The sequence below is a fragment of the Schistosoma haematobium genome, chromosome 1 (genome assembly GCF_000699445.3).
Source record: "Schistosoma haematobium chromosome 1, whole genome shotgun sequence".
NCBI lineage: Eukaryota > Metazoa > Platyhelminthes > Trematoda > Strigeidida > Schistosomatidae > Schistosoma > Schistosoma haematobium.
The window spans coordinates 24,066,086-24,091,127 of NC_067196.1; the positions used below are offsets into that span (position 1 = coordinate 24,066,086).

General features: G+C 36.1%; 2 protein-coding genes across 3 annotated transcripts; one reads left to right on the plus strand and one right to left on the minus strand.

The window, feature by feature from the left end:
- Positions 1-467: 467 nt before the first annotated feature.
- COG6 (Golgi transport complex subunit 6) lies at positions 468-18,684 on the plus strand. The gene is made up of 16 exons (XM_051213693.1): positions 468-1,153; positions 1,182-1,253; positions 1,300-1,568; positions 1,601-1,744; positions 1,779-1,850; positions 1,888-1,946; positions 1,993-2,184; positions 2,218-2,288; positions 2,323-2,416; positions 4,651-4,904; positions 6,804-6,868; positions 12,558-12,649; positions 14,290-14,404; positions 15,666-15,797; positions 17,347-17,721; positions 18,411-18,684. Exons 3-16 carry the CDS (start codon positions 1,503-1,505, stop codon positions 18,645-18,647), a joined length of 1,968 nt encoding a protein of 655 aa, XP_051073481.1. The 5' UTR covers positions 468-1,153; positions 1,182-1,253; positions 1,300-1,502; the 3' UTR covers positions 18,648-18,684.
- A 120-nt stretch (positions 18,685-18,804) lies between these two features.
- Positions 18,805-24,693, minus strand: SREK1_1 (Protein srek1IP1; the record flags this gene model as incomplete). 2 transcript variants are annotated; one of them, XM_035730558.2, is made up of 6 exons in its annotated part: positions 24,329-24,693; positions 23,907-24,296; positions 23,026-23,175; positions 22,876-22,993; positions 20,729-20,972; positions 18,858-19,548 (listed from the first exon to the last, which is right to left on the minus strand). In XM_035730558.2, the coding sequence occupies exons 1-6, from the start codon at positions 24,479-24,481 to the stop codon at positions 18,858-18,860; spliced, it is 1,746 nt and encodes a 581-aa protein (XP_035588062.1). In that variant the 5' UTR covers positions 24,482-24,693. The 2 variants fall into 2 exon arrangements, with proteins under 2 accessions (XP_051073482.1, XP_035588062.1); XM_051213704.1 differs by having other exon boundaries at positions 18,805-19,548; positions 22,876-23,175.
- Positions 24,694-25,042: the final 349 nt, after the last annotated feature.

A 25,042-nucleotide genomic window follows, 5' to 3' on the forward strand; every position in this document is an offset into this window, starting at 1 on the left:
CCTTTAAGTATATACTTTAATCTATCCATAAAGCAGGGTCGTTTACTAGAAGATTGGAAGAACGCCATAGTAAGTCCTGTCTTAAAAACAGGTACCAAACATAAACCTATTCCCGATGTCATATCTAGGAACTAGAGGTGACTTGACTGCAGTTTGCAAATATCTCAGTGATAAATTTGCACCTAATATGCCCTCATTTTTCTTGTCTTCCAAAACAGAGAATTTACGAGGACACTCCAACAAAGTTCATAAGGCCAGGACAAATAACTTGTCAGCTGAATATCGACTTTCCCATCGAATCATCAATGAATGGAATTCATTACCTCAGGACGTGTTTGAGGCTCGATCCGTCGACTCTTTCAAAAGAAAGTTGGATCAACCGAGAGACCACCATTGCCAGGACTTACATAGGCGATCAAGCCTCTTGTCCTTCCCAAACTGAAACTGAATCTGAAACTAATATTATACGACCATTCATGCTTTTCCATTATCTATTCATATTTTAGCTTTATCTCTTGTCGCCTCTCCAAATATCTCCATCCCTTTGTTAATCCTAGTACACCTTTGTCTTGACCAACCAAACAATTATCAAATCATGTGATAACGGTTGATTCAATTGACTCCATTACACCTATCAATAAAGGGTCAGATACACAAAGACCCGTCGAATAAACAATAAACGTTGAAGCATACCACTCCAAATAACTTAAAAAGGTTGCAGTAGCAATGTAGAACCCTTTCTTTACATTGAGGGACGAGCTCAAGTAAGACGATTTGTTTATATTCAGTAACCAGGTGAATATTCAGCAACAACTGAACTCAAATCAATCACCTTGAGAAACCCTCAAGGTCAACGCTCCCAAAAAGTATCTGGGTTGCACCACTTAAGGTTGGATTCTGTAAAAGAGCTAAAAAGACTGTTTTAAAATTTATTAAAACGTGGAGGTGCTTTTCGTCTAACCCATTATATTGAATACTCGACGTAATTCTTCAATCTCGCTGTTCTAAAACAAAAGACGACTGTGAAGCGCTAAGAGTTTATTTAGTCGAGAAATAAGGTCCTGCAAGTAGAATTATAGGCGACCTGTAGCACTGCATTACTTGCTCAGTGGTCCCGAAATACTCAAGCAATGCTTCGAACTTATAGTAATAAGTAAACTCAACCCTTAGGTTATTTAAAGATATTTGGAATATAGTATATTCCATTACATTAAAATGAAGCAATTGTGGTTCCAGTCTTTAGAAAGAATCACGTAATTTATACAAATTTCTTCCCAACTATTGGCTGAATTTTTGTAGGGACTGGCAAATTTTTAATGCGGTCTGCCTCAAAGTTACTTCCTGGCATTTTCGTTCAGATTCTTGATAGACATTTAATGTTCCATCATAAGCTAAGTATAATTTCAAACAATTTTCCTGCTTTCAATAAACTAATGATATTTTTCAGACTATACTGACAAGCTCAAACCTGACAAGAATTAAATTCAAAGTCTGTAAATCAAATGGATCAAAATCCCTTGTTACTGAAAATACAGAGGATTGTAAATGGAATGCCAGAGAATGAAGGAGTAATGTTTTTGTTTATTGTAATGCTTTGTAGCCATTATTAAATGGATTAGACTCTATTTTTCCTCTCATGTCAAACAACTATATTAGCAATCGCAGGACCCTTCGTAGCAATTTGGAAAAATTCCAGTTAAGTTACTATCAAGACCTTCTGGCATCGTTTGGTGATGTTAAGAAGGTATGTTATTTTCTTTTTTCATTCACAGTTTCAGCGTCTAGACTCTCTAGATACTTGTATAAACAGTATTTTAGAAACATGTCTTCGAATGAATGGGACATTGACTGTAGGTTCCTTTGAGTTTTATCACCTCACTAACTAAGTCTGTTAAATCGGAGACGGTGTGTTTAGTAGAAGAAGCACAAAAATTGAGATCTGATAGGTAAGCCTTTTTGAGTATCTTATCTTTCGTTGCAATTCATTTATAGCAAAGTGGCGGAGATCAAAGCTTATTTACTGGAACTGTTAGTTGGTTCATATCAAATCTCTGCAGAAGATGCACATATATTGTCCTCTAAAATTAGCCACATAGACGATACATTTTTTTCAGCCCTTTTACATGGCAAAGAAATAAAAAATATATGTAAAGAGTTATTGCAGTTAAACGAATTAACGTTCAGGTAACACGACTCTATGATTGTTTTATTCTCTAGCTGCTCACTGATGAATGAAGCAACAGAAATTTTGGACAGAGCATATGAAAATCTTTATGAATGGGCTCAAAGTAAATTATTCCATTTTTCTTAATCCTTCGATAGATGAATGCATGAAACATGTTCATGAAACACCTGAGATATCTCCATATCTTCAACGTGCTTTGTCCGAGTTACAAAATAAACCAGTTCTTCTAAAGTAAACGCTTAAGTCTATTATTTCTTATACTCTACTTGAAAGTATTTTATTTCCTCATATTCTTATCAATTTTCGTTTGGAAAATATGTTTCATTGTGAGAGTCGGAATGTGATTTTTCAGAGATAGTGTGGCGATCATGTCTAATACTTTTTTAAATATCGATTAATATTCCGTGTACTTTAACAGGTCGGACGTTTAGAAGGAATAGTCGTCTTATTAAGGCTAGTTTTATCCTCACCATCAATTGATAACTTTATTTTGTCGATTGAATGTTCATAATAGCTATCTGACTGTCTATTAAAAACTGTGATGTTCATTTTACTTTGGTGCATATTTAAAAGGATGTGTACTATCGCTCTTATAACAGATCTTGAAATTACTTCGTGTAGAATGCAATCCAATTTAAGCAAACTGCAATATTTCCAGTCATACATTTGCTGGCATAATTTGAGTTTTTAAAAAGTATGATTAACTTGTGATGTGATTAGTTCTTATCTTTATTGTTACTCCGGCTCTCATTACTTTTTAATACAGAGCGATGTCTTAATAGTTAAAGCCATAAACTTTCAGCTGTTTGGTCCCAACCCTCAGTCCAGTAATACCTACTTTATTCTTGGGAACAGGTTGGTATCGGTAGCCTCCACACAGAATGTAGCTCAATTTTGAGTGTACCAACGTGCAAATAATTTACAATAATTTGAACAGTTTTCCATCCCAGTATATGTATTCAGTGTAGTCTTTCCTCAAGAATCCAGCCAAAAATAGGTTATTGTAGTAAAGAATGGGAAGTATTCAGGGATTTATTATTTATAACAGTACACGTTGTTTTGAATAGTAGCGAAAACACGTAACTCCATCATGTGTTTAGTTAGATCGAAAGCTTCGCTCGATATTAATTAAAAGTATGCAGATCAGGAACGACAAAAAGTGTTTGCTCATAGAAATAATATTGCACATGTTTGTTTACAAGAATGGCGTTGAAACTTTGGGTCATTCTACATTATCTATATTTTCAATTGTAGTCCGCGTTTAGTGTTAACTTTTTAATATTATAATCAATGGGACGCAAAACATCAACATATTTCATGCATAAAACGTTAAATATATTATCAGGTTCGGAACATTTTAATGATTTCAGTAACTCGACATATTCTAAGATGTCATTTTTTATAAACCTCACAATGAAACCATTTTGACTAAAAACTTTTTAACGATAACATAGGACGCCTAACCAGCAAATGTCTATATTGTTTTGCACAAGCAAGTCTTGCGAACGGTTTTCATATATCAGACTAATTATTGCAAGGTAAAAGTTTTTAAACGTACCATGCCGGCATGTATCCACCAAGAAATTAATATCACCAGACATTTTTGTGGTGTTAGGATGATCTCCACTAAGAATCTTGAAATTATATAAAAGTATAAAATTTTCATCTTTAAGTTGACGTAACAAAAATTTAATTCAATTATACTACAGGCTGGAGATGTGTATGAACAGAAAAGATTAGAAGTAGTCTTTTTTAACCATAGATCGACCATCATAATTACACTTTAGTCAGGTAGTGAGAAATCGTTTTTTTGCAGTTCATTTTAATATCTTTCTAGTTGTTTAGGCGTAGCCTGGTACATATGGTTTAGCGTTATTCAAACAGTTTGATCATATGTGATAGATTCTACTCTAATCACCTTTGTAGAAACGATTATGTGATCATACATCCAAATTAATAATATTTAATAAAGTAGACGGCGAATTTGGGTAATAATATGTGGAATATTTAACAACAATTTTTCGGTCTATACCCCTGACGATATGTCAGTAACTAAAATCAAAATGTAGGCTGCTGTTTTTATATCATCACTGACTTGTATTTACGATATTTCTTCATATTGTTCTGATGTATACTTAAAATAAATTTAACCTAGCATGAAGTCTTAATACTGCAACTAGGTGTAATGTGTTATAACCAAGTTACATCGAATTCTGTTTTTTAAATAATAATGTATTTGCATGATTTTACATAACTAATGACAATAGTCCTTTCTAGTAAACTTTATAGGTCACTATGTGTTTAAGCTATGTATGTGTTCCAAATCCAAATAAAGCTGTTTGTTGTACCTTGTTAAATTTTGATCGTTCTGTGTTTCATTTCTTTAGAAAAATGTCACTAACTAGTATGTCTAGAATAATATTTAAAAACTATTCCGACATTCAGTTTTTTCTTTACCAATACAGGTACTCTCTTGATGAATACGCTAATGCTCGTCGCAAAGCTTCTGTTAAATCTTTTCTTGATGTTCTCTCAGTTGAAATTGACTCGAATTCCACTGTCGGGAATCATTCTGTTGGCACAATATATACGATGCACATAAGAGAAAAACCACGTGATCATGTGCGAATTGTGAGTGATATACTTGCTTGTGTTCATCAAATTACAGCCTCGGAGAAAGAGTATATAAATAGCTTATGCAAGAACTGTCACGATACACGTATGAATACTTTACATTTCATGATTAACTTATTATGATTTATTTTTGTTTAACAATTGTGTCTAGACTTACAGCTTACAACCTTCCTTTGGAACCCGGACTAGTGTTGAACCGGTAATAAATTCGTCCCAAACCATTGAGGTTCATGACCTCATTTCTGCATGGCTTATCTGTATTTCTCTATAATCCCATAGGGCTCAAATATGACACCGAGATAGGTCCTCATTACTAACCAGATTTTCAGTTGGTTTCGTTTCACAATCCATGAGTACCTAATAATTTAAAAGTCAACAAGATTGTTGATAATCATCATTTCAGTTTCTCTTTAATTAAATTAAGTTTAGGATACCATTATTTAGTAGTTTAGTCGAGTAGGCTGTTTCTCTCGATCGATTTTGTGAAATGCATTCATATGTTATCTTCGTGTGTCAAAGAAGCTGAAGACTAAATGAATTATTAATCAAGAAATAAAAGTGTTTCTAGACTGTGTTCGATCAAGGTGAAGAATTTTCACAAAAAGCTGAAAATAAAAGTTAAATTAATATACAAAATTGTTACCACAAAACTCATGGATAATTCAAAATATCGCCTGTTTTATTTTACCAATCCCAAGTTTAACCGAACCAAAAACTCGTTATTTCGATCCCATATTTCAACATATTTTCCATGCGGAAGATAAATATTAAAGTCCTAAAATTACAAATCAACTGTTCTCAGTTCTCTTCAGTTTACAAACTCAACAGAAATATCACCTCTTAACTTAATGTCAGATTACTAGAAACTTGTTTCTCATTAGTCAGGAGGGGGTGTTATTTCCTCATTTCATTCCAAAATGTTAAGAAATTTTGGCTATGAAAATTTTCCAAACTCAAATAAGGATAACTTAGTGTACTCAGTAATAACACTAATAATAGTACCTAGAATAATATCTTGGTAAAATATTGTTTAGCATGAATCAGATATATACATCAGGTATATCCTCAAGTAAGAGCTATCTGTCCAATTAGTTAACCCTCCCCACTCTGTTTTTGGTAATTTGCTTCTGGGTGAGCTAAAGATTGGAACTAGTCTTAGAAAATATAGACGCTGTATAGTAATAAAACTAAGTAGAAGATCAAAGTGGAATTAAATAAATTATGATAAGATTATTATAGTTTTTGTAGCCGTTGAAGATTAGTAAGTCAAGTGGATTGTGATCTTCATCCTCTTGGTTAGTATCCATTTTCGCATGTTTATGTAAGCTTGAACTATACCCAGTCGCTCAATCTAAAACGCAGAGTGAATCCACAGAGATGGTAATTCTGGATTTAGGCGTTGAGTAGTAGGTGAAAATACCAAGCAGATTGATCTGGCTATAGAGCTTCTTCCATCAGGATGGTTGGGAGTCGTCTTATGATTCTCTAGTTGTGGCCTACTCTGATATACAGGACCAGCTGGTATAGGAGTAAACTGTGGAGAGCTAACAGACCAAGGTTCATCGTTAATTAATCAAGTCGTTGACTGTTGGTCTAAGCTATGATGTTGGTTTCGACACTTAACTGGAACTCGCGCATGGTTTGTTATTAGGGCTTGGAATTAATAGGCAGCATATCTAATAGTTGGTCACGATGGTGACGATTTATTCTTTATCTTTTTTTGCTCCTGTATGTCTATATTACTCTACAATTTCTATTGCATGTCTGCATCCCTTATTTTTGTATCTTGATTTATATCTTCATCTTTTTCAAAATCATATATACCCCGATCATTTTGCTACTCATGAATTTTATATGACTACTGGTATAATTTGTTTACTCGAACCGGAGGATATGGCTGTTAGGTTATGCACTGTATTGACTAACTAAGAACTCGTCCGTTTGAACTAAATTAATGGGTATTTGATTTCTTTCATTTTCTTAGTAATTGCAGACTTGAAGATCATTTGTTTGGATACAATTACCGAGAGTTTATGCTCTCACCTTAAAGTAAGTTTTTCATTACGTTCGATTAGGAGTTCCATGTATGTTTTTTCCGCCAGCTGCTTTAATATGTTAGTTTATTTATTATACCGCCAGTATTATCAATCCTAGCACAAATGTGACTCAAAGAGGAACGCATTAAAAATTATTTGGTAAATTAGTTGCATTTCTAAGTAAAGTGCATATAGGAGTTTCTCTTCATGGTTATACTGCTCCCACGACTTTTTTCATCTCCATGCAGTAAATGTGGTAATATAAATTTCGTTTTTGTTGTAAGGTGGTCTCTAAAGTAAATGTTGATTATGTGCAGTTCTTTTTTATGCATTACTTACACCTGTTACCTCTCATCGAGGAGCATAGGCCGCCCACCAGCACTCTCCATCCAACCACGTCCTGGGCAATCCTTGTAAGATTTAATTTGTCCTACAGATATACTACTAGAACCGTAAACGCGTTACTGGCGATCACAGAGTCTACGTGAAAGTTATAGTCAAAACAAGGACAACTTAGCTGTAAAATTTATCTGTTCCGACCATTATTGAGTGTCTTATCGAAATCAATAAAATTATGAGTCACACTAATGTAATAGGATAATAATATCTTTCAATTGGTAGGTCTTATGCAACAGGGATAATTTATAGACACATCAGACCAGATCGACGTGGTGGGCGCTTAAACAACTATTTCATTGGTTAGTTATGAACATAACTAACAATCCTTTGAAGTTGCTATTCATCCTTTTCATGTCTGCTTCCAATTCCCAGCGCAGTGTGTTTTTTGAAATTTCTCTTTTTCGTTTCCCTTCAGGATTTCAAGTTAGGGCTTGCCTCATGGTACAGTTTATGATTTCCGTAATGTATATCCTACTTACCGCCAGTGCCTTTTCTTAATTTCCTCTTGGCTGGAAGTTGGTCTGTTCTCTCCCACAACAGATTATTATTGATAGTATCCGGACAACGGACATTGAGTATCTTGCGTAAACTAACGTTTTATATTTGAGCCTTAGATTAACAAAACCAGTTAATAAAAAGTATGAAAGTGATATCGAAAACTCATCACTGTAATTTACTATGTATTTCACTTCGCTCACTTCACAATGTACTTCTGTAATTTATCAAACCCGTCAAGAATGAGAATACGAGATTGGATTGCCACATATCACGAAACTAAGTGAAAACTGATTATTAAACTCCATCTTATTTAAGAGACATCTCTCTACTTTGATTATTATACTTACGAAAATATTTCTCTCGTTTCATTATTTTTTTCAAAAATTGACTAGTTGATGCAGACTCCCAATTCTCGACGCAATGTTCTTTGGTCTTCCTCTTTTTCGTTTCCCTTCAGGATTTCAAGTTAGAGCTTACTATGTGATGAAATTTGACGAGTTCCGTAATGTATGTCCTATCCACTTCCAGCGTCTTTTCTTAATTCCCTCCTCAGCTGGAAATTCGGTTTGTTCTCTCCCACAGTAGGCTGTTGCTGATGGTATCCGGCCAACGGACATCCAGTATCTTGTGTATATAGTTATTCACAAATGCTTTTACCTTTTCGATGATGGTTGTATTAGTTCTCCAAGATTCAGCTCCGTACAGTAGAATTGTTTTGACATTCGTATTGAATGATCTGACTTTGATGTTGGCTGACAGTTGTTTTTGAGTTCCATATGTTCTTCAACTGTAGGAATGTTGTCCTTGTTTTCTCAATTCTTTATTTTATGTCCTTATTGCATCCTTCTTATTCATCGATGATGCTGCCCAAGTACGTGAAAGTTCCCATCAAGTGTGATTGGGTTGGTGTTCTTCGTGTTGTATTTGAGGATCATGCTTTTCCCCTTGTGTATTTTGAGTCCCACTGATGCACTGGCTTCTGCTACACTGGTTGTCTTGACCTGCATTTGTTTGTGTGCATGAGATAGAAAGGGGAGGTCATCTACAAAGTCCAAATCGTCTAGTTGCATCCAAGATGTTAACTATATTCCGTGCTTCTCTTCAGATGTGGAGGTCTTCATAATTCAATTGACTTTTTCTGGTACTGACAGGAGTGTGATGCCTCTGTAGTTCTCACATTTGCTCAGATCCCCTTCCTTTGGTATTTCGATAATGTATCTTTCTTCCTATTCTGTTGAAACTTGGTTCTCACGTCTTCAATTGTCTTTCTGAATTTTTTATTTATACAAATGTGATCTATCTGGTTCTCTATGGTGGGATCCGGTGAGATCCATGTAGCTCTGTGTATGCGTTTGTGTGGGAATATTGTGCTTCCTATAGCCAATTTGTTGGATGAACATAGATAAGCAATTTTCTCCCTGTTTTTGTTCTTTTCTCCTAGTTCATGTCGTCCTATGATATCTTCATACTCGATGTTATCCATTCCGACTTTGGAGTTTAAATCTCCCATCAGAATGGTTAGTTCCTTTTTAGGCGCTTCGCCATGATTGATTGCAGTCTCTCGTAGGGCTGACCTTTATCATCGTCGTCGTTATCATTGGTGGGTGCATAGCACTGGATAAAATTCATCGTGATTCCCTCCTTTGTTTTGAAGGATGTTTTGATGGTCGTTGATCAGTGATATTCCCACTCTGTGAATCCTTTTCGTGCTTCTCTGGATGTCATCAGCGCAACTCTTTGTGTGTGCGAAGCACCTTCTTCTCCATAACCAGAGTATTACAGCATCCTTCCCGAATCCAATCTTTTTTTTTCAACTGGGGTCCAATGGGTTTCACTGATTCTGAGTACTACCAAGTTGTATCTCCTCACTCCCACTGCTATTTGATTGGTCCTCCCAGTGTTCCACATTGTCCGAACGTTCCATGTGCCCATAAAAATTGTTTCTCTGGTTGTTAGAGGGGGCATCGACCTCGTAATTTCCGAATAATCTTGGCTTTCACCATGTAGAGTGATAATTCTTCCAAATACAAATACTCGAATCCTCATTACAGAGTTAAAATGGTTTAAATATCTTTTTTTGGTTTCCGTTTTTTAGCAAGGTCGTCTTCTACAGCTTGGGGTTACTGACCCCATGCACTGACGTCCTCCTTTACACGAGCTTGGAACCTGAAGTAACACTAGAAGAACTACAGGCGGAATTTTACGATCCCACACATCACCGAAAGTTCCGTAGCACCTAGGTTGAAAAACTTGTCAGATAGTAAAACTCCTTGAAATTTTCGGACAACATAGTACTGAAAATGTGCTGCACTGTGTGATAAACTAACATTTAAAGTAAAATAGACAAGCGGAGTTTTGTGTCATCAATAGATATAAATATTTTACGGTGAAAGACACAGTTCAACCAAAAAACACACTCAATATGAATTCTTCTCAGTTACTGTTCAACAAATCTCAGATGGGCCTGATGCCAATAAACACAACAATTGTTGATTTGCAACAAGTGTTACAATGCTCCAACATTTTGTGTTAGGTGGAAATGTCATCAATGCATTCAAAATCTGGATGGGAATCCGAACTGTTTCTCATGAGTCCGCTTTTCACGAGATACAAACATTCTGCGGCGTATGATAGAAGCTGATAGTTTGGAAGCAGATTTGTATAAATTACGTGATTCTTTCTAAAGACTGGAACCACAATTGCTTCATTTTAATGTAATGGAATATACTATATTCCAAATATCTTTAAATAACCTAAGGGTTGAGTTTACTTATTACTATAAGTTCGAAGCATTGCTTGAGTATTTCGGGACCACTGAGCAAGTAATGCAGTGCTACAGGTCGCCTATAATTCTACTTGCAGGACCTTATTTCTCGACTAAATAAACTCTTAGCGCTTCACAGTCGTCTTTTGTTTTAGAACAGCGAGATTGAAGAATTACGTCGAGTATTCAATATAATGGGTTAGACGAAAAGCACCTCCACGTTTTAATAAATTTTAAAACAGTCTTTTTAGCTCTTTTACAGAATCCAACCTTAAGTGGTGCAACCCAGATACTTTTTGGGAGCGTTGACCTTGAGGGTTTCTCAAGGTGATTGATTTGAGTTCAGTTGTTGCTGAATATTCACCTGGTTACTGAATATAAACAAATCGTCTTACTTGAGCTCGTCCCTCAATGTAAAGAAAGGGTTCTACATTGCTACTGCAACCTTTTTAAGTTATTTGGAGTGGTATGCTTCAACGTTTATTGTTTATTCGACGGGTCTTTGTGTATCTGACCCTTTATTGATAGGTGTAATGGAGTCAATTGAATCAACCGTTATCACATGATTTGATAATTGTTTGGTTGGTCAAGACAAAGGTGTACTAGGATTAACAAAGGGATGGAGATATTTGGAGAGGCGACAAGAGATAAAGCTAAAATATGAATAGATAATGGAAAAGCATGAATGGTCGTATAAAATTATATCAGGGTGAAATTAGTAGGTGAAATAAGTTGTTTCCTCATACACTCAACTGTTGTTTCAGCTAAATCTATACTTAACTGCCTGGTATTTTCCTGAGGCTGTTTACTGGTTAATATTTGTTCCATTCAGAAGCGTGAGGTTTTAAAAGCCATGTGGTTTGTATTAAGGAAATATTAAGACTCAGATTCTAATAGAAGGCAAATAGTGAATGCACCTGCACCAAAGTTTCTAATCACTGCTTACTATAATCGCGCGAAACCCAAACGATAATGGGGATAATCGTTATTGGTATGATGCTTGAATAATGGTTGTAAAAATATGTCTATTGTTTTATCCATCTGGAAATTACTTTAACCCATCAGTCGAGTCATATCGTAGGACTTCATAAAAGACATTGTATCCCTAAATGTTATTAATTCATTTAATGTTGATAGATTGTGAAATTTCAATGAGCAGTGGAAGATTACACAAACAACCCTGAAGTGCAACAGTGGCCATAGTAGTCGGCAGTAGATTTTGACTGTTGGGTGTAAAGGTAGATTCACTTATTCTGTCAGAGAGAAAAAACGTAAGATCTTCCATCAAACAGGCTTGTTAGTGTAATTATCCGTCTCTTCATAATTCATTGTGATCTCTCTCTCTGGAAGATTTGGTTGATCTTTATTAATTTTAATTTCAAATAATTTTAATCTTTATGCTGCTTTCTACTACTACTATTATCTTAAATATCTAAATCAATTCCTTCTGTTATGGCATATGTTCCCTTTTCCTTTTCACTCCATGTACTAAGTGACGAACAACCGCATCCTGCATCAATATTGTTAAGTTTGTTTTTGATTTTAAAATAAAAATATAATGACATGTGATGTTGGACTTTTATTGGTTTGTGAGCGTATGTAGACAAGTATCTATGCTAAATGTATGAGACACTTTCTAATATTACGAATCTCTTTTCCACTGTAATTGTATTCGGACTTTACACCGTTTGACTACTTTGTATTTTGTGTCAAATTATTAGTCAGATCTATTGTCTGGTTCAAAATTGTTGATCATGTATCCGGATTTAATCTGGTCTGCTTATCTCTTGTCATCTAGAGTGCCCCCAGTTATAATAGCTAGTGTATCAAATCGTATTATCAGGTGATTCGCATCGAACCTCAGAAAACCCCTCCGTTTTAAACTTCTGTAATATTAGAATGTAAGACTGTTTTCTAAGTAATTAAAATCTTTTTTTCCTATGTAAAGTTGTCTTTGATTTAAATTTATATATATTTGTGCTTTAGATTTAGATTAAATATGCATAACAATTAGTTGAGAATAGTTTTTTTTACTTTTTAGTTGAACATGGAAAACATGTTGGTATCTCATCATGATGCCGTTACACTATATAAAATGAATAATATTATGAGATTTTATCAACATACATTTAGGTAAGTGTGACTATAGTTAATAAATCAAAAGTTTATTGATCTCTGTGAGATTGTGTATGTATGTGTATAAGACCTATTTGTTGATTTGCTAGTGCTTTTCTGTAACAGCTTTTTACTAAAACGAAATACCTGTCATGTGATATACACCGTTACAATTCTTTCAGTAACGATTATAACTCCTATCACAAATAAAGCAATATATGAGGCTACTGATAGCGTAATAGACTTGAGATACCTATCTAGCAAGATAGACATCTGAAATCAGCTAAGTTAAGAAAGCGACAGTTACTATTGCCTTCTAGGACATCTTGGCAGTAGTGTGGATCCAATGAAATTGTAAAATGTGATTAAGATTAAATGGTTATCACAAAATGTAAATATTCTCGATTTCATTTATGTGCTGGGTTGATACATAGTTCTTAAAACGTGGATAGTGTAATTCCCCAATCTCTTGATGGATTGGATTAATAAACCCTGTTTTCGTGAGGTGTCCTGATTTATAATGTACGGTAGTGGGTTGCTTAGAAAGGACTTTTGTAGTCAAGTAGGGGATTCGAATTTATGAACATCGTAATCGGTAATATCTTTTTATCTCAGGAAAGTATTTAGATTTTTCTACGGGCTTCACTTAAAAAGACCAGTATTATTTTTTGCTAAACCAAGTCAACTTTTTAGAGAAAACCCATAGAATATGTGTTGTATAAAATTATCAGTAGGTTTCGATGTAAATTTACATATTTGTAGTGAACGAAGCCTCAAGTGGGTACAAATAATTTATTATTTAACACGAAATTATAGAGTTCTTTCGTAAAATTTAATGATAAATTTAATATTCCATTTGCAAACTTCATCGTTCCTTTATCGCTATTACAATTGCTCTCTTTTTCCGTTCTCTTCGATTCGATCTTCCCAACCTTCTGCAGCCAAGCATTCCACTTCTGATTGGTGTTATATACTACTTATGAATATCGATATAAGTAGTATCCACCACATTTTCTCATTACATAAAGTTTCTGTTGCATCTGAGAAAATATATTAACTAACGAGAATATCCTTTATTGTTTAATCAGTTTAAAGTATTTCTACCGGTTAAAACGTATTAAAAACATCTTGTTAACCAATCAGATAGATAATTAAATGGTTAGAAAGACTCGGCTCGACATCTAATCAAGTGTTCAGATTTCACACAAATGGATCTATCTAGCATTAGAATGGTGATTCCAGCCAAGCTGATTTAATATGCTTATTACTTACCGGAAAGTGAGATGAAAAATGATTACCATAGTTTTTATCATAACAACACAAAGAACACTTACACACTAACATGACTAAACTAATAAATAGTCTCGGAAACTTAGTACCTACTAAATATTTCATAATCCATTACTAAGAGACATGAGCACTGGGCTCAGTTACTGAGTGACGGTTATGAAACTCACTTCACTTCACTTTCTTCTGTTCGTGCGGGCACTTGGTATAATTCATTTTTATGTTTAGTCTAGCTCATTTCTCAGTGTTCAAATGTTTGTACGACCGATTATCTGCATTAATTTTATGTTGATCGTAAAATTTCTTTCAGTAAAGTGTGTATCATTTTATTTTACTTCAATCTAAGTTCTGTTTTCATCGTTTTTATTTAGATCACTGATTAAATCTACTGCCTCACTCAATTTATGCCTAGATGAAGTTCAGAAGCTCTGTAAAAGGCTAATACTAAGCACTCTCAAACAATTTGTTAAACAAACTCTAGAACAAGTAAGAATTTCAAGTTATGATTTCCTTTTTCGTTAAATTTTATAGGTAATGTACAGTGTATAGCTCATTTGTAATGAGGTTACAGTAGCCAATACAGACATTCACAAATAAGTGGTACGTTGAATTGAATGACTGTATGCTTATGCTCCTGTTATGATTTTCTGAACTTCATGAATAGCACAATACTAAGTTTTGTCTATGACTATGGCATTGCTGTTTGAAAATCATAACAGAAGAATAAAAGAAATCATTCTGTTAATACAGTAAAATTTCTGGTGACTAAATTTTCCTACATTAACTATTGATATGTTGTCGATAAAAATAGCTTGGAATTCGCTATAAAAAACACTAAATAATATGCCTGATAAACATTATGCTAACAAAGACGGGGACAAAATGTTTATAGTTACTTTTTTTTTAACGACTCGAACAAAAAATCACCCGACCCTCAATATTTCAGTATAAAGTCAGTCCAGGAATGAAAACACCATGTCCATGTTTATCAGTGTTATTCACCAAGTAGACGCTGTACATGACGTATAGAAATCTTAAGACCATTAGATTTGAGAATTCAATATTTTTCTGTCAATGTGAATATCTCAAAAATCACCTGTATTTAATGTGTTTAGCTGTTCATACTTGGCTTTTCTCGATAATATGCTTTATTCCGTTACTGACATTTCGTAAGGCTAAACGTTCTGGGATAAATTGTGATTGTAAAAATCGTTCATCGGAATTTAACTCCAACAAATGGACAATAATGTACACATAGTCAATTTGTTCCATCGCTGTTTTTATCTCGTGAGGACGGCGTGCGATTTGGAAGGTGGTCGATATTCCAAACTATGGAAATCCTGGAAGCAACTGGACGGCCGTTTCGTCCTAGTATGGGACTCCTCATCAGTGCCCACCCTGGGTTCGAATCCCGCGAGGCGGGGTCGTGGATGCGCACTGCTGAGAAGTCCCACAATAGAACGAAACGGCCGTCCAGTGCTTCCAGGTTTTTCATTGTGGTCTAGCTTCAATTGACTCATGATCTCAACTGTTGAAATTACATATTCTTTATTACGCTCTTGTTGTTAATGTATTTTAAAGAAATATTCTCTCTAGTTATCAGTCTGATTCTTCCTTATGTACTCATAGATTACCAGAATACAGTCAGCGATGTAATAATCAAAAAAATAATGATTTTCTTACAATTAATAAGATTATGTTAGTTATTTTTTTGTTTCTTTTTCATTTTCTTTACAATTTATATTAGCCTGACCATCCAAACTTAAATTTATCTCCGAATGAACTAATCACTGACACTCTACAATTACTTATCCAAATGGTCGGCGATCAAGATATTTCATTACTGCCAAACGATGAAGTGAAAGTCGAACGTGCAGAGGTATTCTATTTATTAATGTGGCAAAACTTCTCAGTACAACCACTGTTTGAATGAGTAGGCCTTTTCACAAACCGTCTCTACCTTTTTAAATCTACTGTTATTGTTTTACATTAAATCGTCCATTGGATGTATTAGGATTTTGATTAAGTGAATCTTACGTTTGAAAGTTTGAGAAGTAACATATTAAGTTCACTTAGTATTGTTTACTTGAATCTTCCAATTGATGTTTAGGACTGCAATTGATTTCAATGTATATCCAAAATAAATGATCAGTAGAACTACAGGATCATATAGATATTTTTTGGAAAACACCACGTCTACTAAGTAATGTATGTACTTCCTCTATACTCTTAGCATTTAGAGCTGTCACACATCTTGATTCATCTTTAGAAGCGTGAGAATTGTTGTAACCTCACATTTCATTATGTATAATTTTTGTTTTCAAGAGATAACTATAATTTCTCAGTTGCAGACACATATGTAGTTACTAGTGTTTTTTGAAGACAGGACATTCATGAAAATTCTGAAGTTTCTCATAGTTATTATTTGGTCGATTGATAAGTTCCACAGAAAGAATAATCCTCTTTTGATTTTAACACTTGTGTCTAAGCAAAAACTAGGAACGTCATATGTGAGTAGTACGATACTACAATATTTAGAAATTCAGATATGACCATGAAAACGAAGAAACCGTAGTTTATTCCATACACATATAGTCTCATTTTTCGCTTTTCAAATGAGAGATAATTGAGATAATACTAATATATTGTTGGTACTCCAAATAGTTTTTGTAAAACACCGGATGAGGATCTGCAGAATCTCCCACTCTAGTAACATGCTTAGTTACTGTCTATTATAACCCCTAGGTGAGCCTATTTTAGCTGTTGATGATTCAGATATATTGTAACTATTCAGTCATCTTTTCCTTTCTAATAACTCCATTCTCTTAAGCACTTGTGACCGGTATGCGTCCACCTTTATTCGTGATCTTCTTAATTTGATACTTGTTTGTCTATGTTAACTGATCTAACATTCACCTTACCCATATTATTTATTGTCTGTTTCGAGTTAGGTTAACACCTATAAAAAGATTTCAAAGTTTTGCCTTCTCCGGTTGCCGTCTTTGATTATCTACATCAATGGATTCATGAAATATGTTTCGAATAACATTCCTATTTGACTTATTCTATTTCGTTATTCACTAACGCATACCTACGAAATTAAGATCCAAAGTTTCATCGACATAATGCTCTTAGTTGACTAAGGACATAAAACGCCCCAAGAGCACAATGTACTTGTATAGAAGCCGCATTACATTATGGTAGGGTCGAAAAATCTATTTCAGTTAACTAGATGGCCACTCAACATGTCGCTGTTAACTCTTTCCTCTCTATTTGATGACTAGAGTGGCTAGATTTCACTCAAAGTTATTATTACGAGTCCAGTCAAATCATATGCGGACACCTCACAGTTTTGTGTACAAAGCAGTGTTAATCTAATTTCTTACTTCTTTACCTTTTTGCCGTACGGACATTCTTCTTCATTTCAGTTAATCGACTGTTTGGTATCTCCTTTGATCACTTACTGCGAAAAGTCTGCTAGCTTACTCAACCTTAATTCACTATCGCACATAAGACATCTGGACGACCATCTGCCCACCAACCCACCTGATAATCCTTCAGTATCAATATACCTAGCCAACTGTTTTAATGCTATTCAGGTTAGTCTTTCAGGGGTGCCCTTCACTTCTAGTCAAGTCGAACAAGTTGCACTGAAGTTAGACAACTGTCTGAATTCACTGGTTGTCGCACAAGTTTCCTTTATACTCGAAAGGACAGGTCTTCTGTTAATAAACCAAAGACTTGGCACTGTTCAGGATCCTAATGTTCCCCAGTACACGATATCCCAATTTCATGACATGCTGGTAAGTTGTTTAGCTCTATTTTGAATGCAATAAACACTGCTACTTCAAAATACACCATACATGTTTAGTAACCTTTGCTAACTGTCGACTTGTCAAAACTACCCTCTATGAATTTACGACTAAACGTGATTAGACTAACCAGATGAGCATACCGCATGACATAACCACCTCGAATTGTCCAGCAGATGACACTTGCCTGTATCCAACACAGAGCACCAGTTCCCTTGAAAATGAGAACCCCCGCTTAGTCCAACACTAAGTAGCGTGAGACCCGCGGTCTCCTTTTGACCATCTTAAATCACCTATTATGGGAATTATTATTGATATTACAGACTGTAAATTAACACTGATATTTAGTACGCCATTTTAAATTGTAACACACGTATACAGTTAATATCGCTAGCAAACTGAAATACTGACAGCCATGCAGTGATTACTAAGCGCATTGGTGTAAAATGTCTATCACTAAGTTGCTTACTTTCAAACATGTGGTCAGTAACCGCTACTTCGATCGCTCACTTTTTCCAAGTATTATTTCCAAATGCTTATAGGTGTCAATCCTTAATCACCCGATTTTGTAGTGTTTATGTATCACTCTGCCTTGAAATGAAACTACGTTAATAAGGACTACTACTCATCAGCTCAAAATCAAACTATTCCGTTCACTGTTACTCTTATTTTATTCTTAGGTGGATTTCAATAATTACTTATCGAATCCAGACAAACTATGCCTTCCTGACATAAACAAACTATGTTCCCAACAGTTACGAAGGCTGGTTCGTCGTCGTTCTGCTGACCAGATTCATAGTTACTACCAATCTGTTCACCAAGCAATCATGAATGTAACCCAAACTTGTTCCGAAAGCGATACGACTGTACAACTGTATACTCCACAACATGTCGCTGAACTAATTCTCAACTTCTGATTGTTTTCAATAAAAATAAAAAATAAGGTCCTGCTTTTATTGTTTTGTTGAGATGATTTCTATTCCATTCGAGGAAATTTATTTGCTGTCACAGTATCTCTACATCACAATGACTGATTGCTTGATCCCCGCTACATCAGAATTTAAAACGAAAACGGAAGGTTACATATGATACATTGGTTAGTAAAATTAAGGTATTCAATGGATAAATTATGCCTCTGTGTCCATAGCTTCACCAGATGAGTCGCTTTCAGGTGAAATGTGTGAAATGAGGGGTAACTCTGATTGTACGTTCTCGGGAGATAAATGGTCCATATCTTCAGGGCCTGCTAGCTTCACACCCACAACTGTAGGTTTAGGTGGTTGCTCATTACTAGACTGAGTGTCGTCATCACTTTGAGTCTTTCCATTCTCCATACTATCAGCAGGACATATCTTACTATTGTCATCTTCAATGTCGCTGCAACTGCTGATACTGTCCGTATGTTTGTTTTTCTTTGAGGATGGAACCTCATCCAAAATTGAACTCGGACGGTTGTTAATTTCTGAATTCTTTTCTCTCTTTTCTTGTCGAACTGATCCGTTGCTGTGACTTTGCTTCGCTGGAACATCTCGATGTTTTTTCGGCTTGCAATCCCGTCTGTCATCAGATTCTCTTTCACAGTGACGATATTTTTCACGATCTCTGCGATCAGGTCCACGATTTCGCTCCCGTTCTTTTTCACGTCCTCTTTCTCGGATTTTTTCACGATCCCTATCGCGGTCCCCTGTCCGATCCCTTTCACGGGTGTTTCTGTTTTGCCGGTCACGATGGTCGCCTCGGTGACCTTTAGATCGACTACGTGAGTATCGACGACTTGAGTGCGAACGAGAATGCCGATGCTTTTTGCGATTGTGAGACCTAGAGTAGTAAAACAGATGAGAATTAGTGTCGAAAGTTTCGTGAACGAACGGCAGAACAAATACTAGTCTTATCAGCATGTGCAGAACTTTCTACCGAACCGCCAGTCAAATCTGGGAATCTATAAGTTCGGACTAGCAGAAGTAATGTATGTAAAGCTGTATTGAGTTATGATAGTATTGATACTGACCTCAGTGTCAGGTTAGAAAAGTTTCTGCATTGGGAATTCACTTCTATACTGTGTTCAAAAAACAGAAGGAACAATTGTGATGTTGCCCCCATAGTTACGAGTTTCTAATGATGGCGAGGATACTAAACCCACCAGCTTCTTACAATCTAGTCTACAGAAACTTGAACTTAGATACTTTAGTGCAGTTTGATGTAATTCTATCAACATATTTGAAAATAAATTTTCCTGTCATTGCAGTCAGTGAAATTGTAAAGCGTGAAAATCATGTACTACAGTATACTCTTATTGGTCTAAATCCTTAGTTTAATTCAGAAGTATAGAAGTCACACAATTGTCAATTGGAAAGCTGTTTTCCTATCAGTACTATTAAAACTATAAGTACTTCGTTGCACCTAAGGAAAATTAATTCAGTGTTGAAGAGGGGGTTGAAGGTAATTAAATAGAACGAAAGGAGATAGGGAACGAAATGAACATGTATACTTCCGAGGTAGTACAGATAATTTAGTTTTTAGTTGCAACATTCCCGATTACATTTTGTTGTGGCGTAATTAAATATGATTACCTAAGCCTTATTACATCATCCAAATGATATTTATTACACGAAACCGTATGGTATTCTGACACAATGTTTCTAACTCATTGTACATTCTATACATGTCATCTTGAAACTGGTGATTAAATCCTACTGGTCTAATTGAAGGTGGTATAGTTGGAGATGTCTGTCTGTAAAAAAAATTTCACGGTATTTAGCAATGCGATTATTAAGCAACCTCCTAGTACAGTAAGTTTGAGAATGAGTGTTTTACATAGCATTACTCAACACGTCACGCAAGCTTAACTACCGCATCTACGCCCTGCACTTGACAAAAGATCTCTTAATATCCTGCAGCCACAAGCATTGACTCATATAACAGGTTACTATTTAGGCTTTCGCTTACAAACTGATGTTTTTGAATGAATCACCGTTCAGAAAAGCTGGCATCAACTTACCTTGACCTAGTATGATCACTTCTCCGGTAATCCTTGCTTCGCGAACGTGTGCGGTGGCGATGTCCGCGAGACCTGGAGCGTGACTGCGTTGGAGACCGTCTTCTATCTCGACTGTGACGAGAATGGGAGCGTCTCCTATCTCTAGACCGACTACGATATCTTCTTGAAGTTGACCTGCGTCTGGATCGAGAACGTCGAGCACGGGATCGGGAACGTGAGCGCCTTCGATCACTGTGTTTGCTACCTTGAGCACACGAAAATACATCATAGATAACTGTATAAGTGATTCATATTAATAAATGGTACGAAAGAATGGATCGAAACTCAATATTAAAGTCAAATCATTTTTAAAGTATTTAATGGTCGAGCCTGCGAACATTCATTGCAGAAACAATTAATACGATAAACTCGAATATACTGCAAGTAAAGTTGAGTGAGCATCGTTTGCTCGTACACAATGGGTACTTTGAGTCATTTAGGTAACTGAATTGTATTTACAGAACAAAGAGAAAACATATTTCTTATAGTAAACTGCAGTCGATAGAGCCCACTATTTGTGTAACTTCAGTTGTTAAGATTAGAAAAAAAAAGATAGATGACATAGTTGAGACCGCTTAAGTTGACAGTGATCATAATCAAACCTGCTTCAAACAAGTGTTTCTTGGTCACTAAATGGATGTTTAAATCCAACGCACTATAATTAAGCAACATGTTGGACAATAAAAAAGGAAAGTCAGTTCGATTTTCATTACGTCATACTTTAATAAGTAATATGCAAGAACATAAAACCAGTAGGAATTTCTGAGTCAATGGTAATAATTGTTATGATTAGGCATGTTATCTGTTTAATTGTCACCAGTGACCCATAAATTAACCTTGTTTTATTAACTGTACAAAAATGTTACTACACTTGTAATAAAGCTTAGTGATCTAACCGAAAACATTACGATCAGTGCGGGGTTACACAGATTGCTGGATTTCAAGAACCGGAAACATTACTGTTCGAATTTACACTACGGGAATTTTTAATAATAAAGTGAGTATAAGTCATGTGGCGTTAAATGAGGATAGTAGTAGTGAATACAAAGATGTACTACCAACCACGTAGCCGAAAGACGTTAGTAAAGTAAATGGAACTCTAAGGCATTGATTAACAAGATACATGGATTCTTTTCTGTGGTTCTTGGATAGCTGTAATATCTCTCGAGTAACAATTAGTTTTATGAGTGATGCCGACTCTACATACATAGCTTATTCACCACTTATGAACGACTTCTCAACCCTTTTTATTCTTTAATTACTTTGTAATTCATTCGGCATTATTCCCAACACTTGAATTTGTTGTATTTACCTACAGTTACCTTACTATTATCGATATTAATCTTGCAAAAAAACATACTGGTCTGTAGACTTGAGGAACAATCATGCAATATTTGTCCGTTATTTCTTTTAAATTTTTCAATAGGAATACCTGCCTGGCTTTATGAATACACAAATACACTTCACCTAGACTTATTTAAATCACTGTTAATTGCTTTGCGTTACCAAGTTGATGTACAAGGCCTTCTGAAGCAGTATACTTCAGAACCACTGATCTGGTAATGATCTATGAAAAACCAGATATTCGGTGTGTTTTGTGAAGTATTAAAACTTAGAACTTTGGCAGTTTGCTGGCCAGTCATGCACAACGTAAAACCCAGTACGTGCGCATCGGTTCAACTTGCCACACTCAACCAGCAACAAAGAACCCAACAATTAGTAAGGGACAATTCAGTGCACACGCATGAGTCAGTGAACCTCGACTAAATCAAGGTCATTTAATTTGTATGGACACCCACGTCTCTTGCTCTGAATTTAGAGTTAACAAGGCCTCTAAAGCGTTTCAAATTACGAAATATGTGTATATGAACTAGTTGGAAACTTTTACAGTTTGTTTTATACAAGATAAACTAAAGCGGAGGGGAATGTGTTGGCATGGTTCTAGAGCAATGTAGTTCAAACATACACGTATATCTTTAGCAGGGACGGAAATCTACGCTCTAGCATGACAAAAGCTAACTGTGAAAAAATTTTCCATTCCTAGCAAGACGTGCTATATGTTTACATGTTACGTGGAAGTCATTATAACTATACTGAAATAAACTTACTGTGACCACCAACACTTGAAGCTTGTTCGTTTGTGACTGAGCGTTTTGATGTCTCATCAAGCATAGCAACATTGTTGGCAGGTTTAATAATCGCACAGTTGGAGTGTTGTACCATTATCTGTAACAAATTAATTATAAAGAGTTACAAACCTGGCGGCCGTTCAGTGTGGCCCCCATTAGACCGAAAGCCTTAATAATTGACGGTTGTTGAGTGAACTCGACATAAGCAGCTCGGTCAAAGTCGGTCCCCGCCATCCGTACACAGCGTACTTCGGCATGTTTGTTGAAGAACTCTAGTACCTGAAATCAAATGGACTTGAAAGAAAACGAATAAAATGGATGGATATTGCCAAATGAGAACTTATAATGCAAAGCTAACTGGTGAAAAACAGGATATGCATGACTAGCACTTAGGTAACCCTGTTAGTTACCTTTAGTCAGATGCGAACTCCTTGAAATCGCAGAATCAGGTACAGCATAGGAATATCCTATAAAAATTGTAAACCAAGTTGGTTGCCTTAGCAGGATAGAGGACCCTGTTTGGCCTCACGCAGTGATAACTAATTAGTAAAAACAAAAAAGAAAAGACAAAAATGTACAGAAAAGCCACCGACCCTTTTGGAATCGCAGTCACAAGAGCATTATTTACGTATCGATTAGGTGTAGTGCTGTTGCGATGGCACACTGTCGATGACCAGTAGGGCTGGAAAACACGATACACAAAAAGCACAGAGGAATTGTTAGGTACTATTGGTAATTTATTCGAAGCATATACAAAACACCTGTAGTCAATAACTTGAGACGCACAAATGTAAAAGCCTCAGAATTAAACTTATTAAACTATCTGGTAGATCTTGGGGGAATTTCGCACTTTATAGTGCTCCGATATTCTTTGTTGAGGAATTAGTTTTCCACTCGTACACACTGCTTTGCGGCGTACATAATTACTAGCTTCACTAACCATAACGCCCATAGAGCATCCTGAGCAGACTTCTGAGATTTCTCTTGTCACGAGCATTACTAGAACGTACCTGATCACCTGTTGTCTTTGGATCAAGATTCGTAACCAAAATTGTTCTTCGAATTTCTTCTATGCGACTGCCGTCAGTAGTGGCAGGAAGTGGCGGGTACAGGGGGAATGCCAGACTGGAAAGACGAGGCTCCATAGTGTGTATCACCTGCTCACCAGGACGACCGACTACCATGCTAATAACATCAAGAGGCCAATCAGCAGTGCGTGGGAGAACGCCAGCAGCGGTATTTGGAGGTGCTCTAACAAGATTGGCATACTTTTCATCTGGGATAGCATCGCGGTCACCCGATAATGGAAGGACTATCAGCGCCCTGTCGAGGAAGACAGTATTGTTCAGATGCAGCGCAACTTCAGCATTTATAGGTTCTTGGTAGCGTATATAGCAAACCTACACAATAGTGTAACATCAAAGGCAATTACCTTGCTGGCCAACTCTTCCTTATCGTCCGGTGGATAAACTACAACTTCCTCCAAGACTCCAACATGACCAAACAATGTGCGTAACTGTTCGGATGTCGCGGATGGCGACACATTAGTGACTTGGACAATCCTGTTCTTCCTGTTTACCGACATTAGCTAATGCCGGGACCGAAACCGCGCTTAGCCTTTGAGGTCAACTTAAACAAAATCAGTGACAGAGAAATGAAAAGAATGGTGTTCCTAATAGCATATTGCTGCCAGAACAGCTTCTGAGTTTCAACTTAAAATATTAAGCCCTTCCGGCCCGACAATATAGAAGCCCGGTTCTGTTACGCAGAAGCCGACTTCCACGAGCACGGCGTGAACGACACACGTGCACAATTCCTCGCAGTAGTCAAGGCACTACCGCGCGAATTCAACAGGTACGTAACATCTAGTATGTTTACTAGTGATGTTTCTGAACACTACGAAACCTTAAAACGTTCGATTCTTAAACGAGGAGACCTAACCGATCGACAAAAGTTAGATCAACTCTTTAATAACACAGACCTGCAGAACGGTTCTGCGATGGACATGTTGCAAAGGATGAGAGAGGTTATAGGCCTAAGGACTTTCGACGAAGGCCTATTCAGACAACTTTTCTCGTCCAAACTTCCCCAACAGGTGCAAGCGGTTCTGGTCTCGTTTCAGAACGACGCCTTAGACGAACTGGCT

Coding starts and splice junctions, on each gene's coding strand:
- COG6 (XM_051213693.1), top strand. CDS start 1,503: ATGGATCAAAATCCCTTGTTACTGAAAATACAGAGGATTGTAAATGGA. Junction 2,417..4,650: donor AATAAACCAGTTCTTCTAAA/GTAAACGCTTAA, acceptor TTACCAATACAG/GTACTCTCTTGATGAATACG. Junction 12,650..14,289: donor TTTTATCAACATACATTTAG/GTAAGTGTGACT, acceptor GTTTTTATTTAG/ATCACTGATTAAATCTACTG.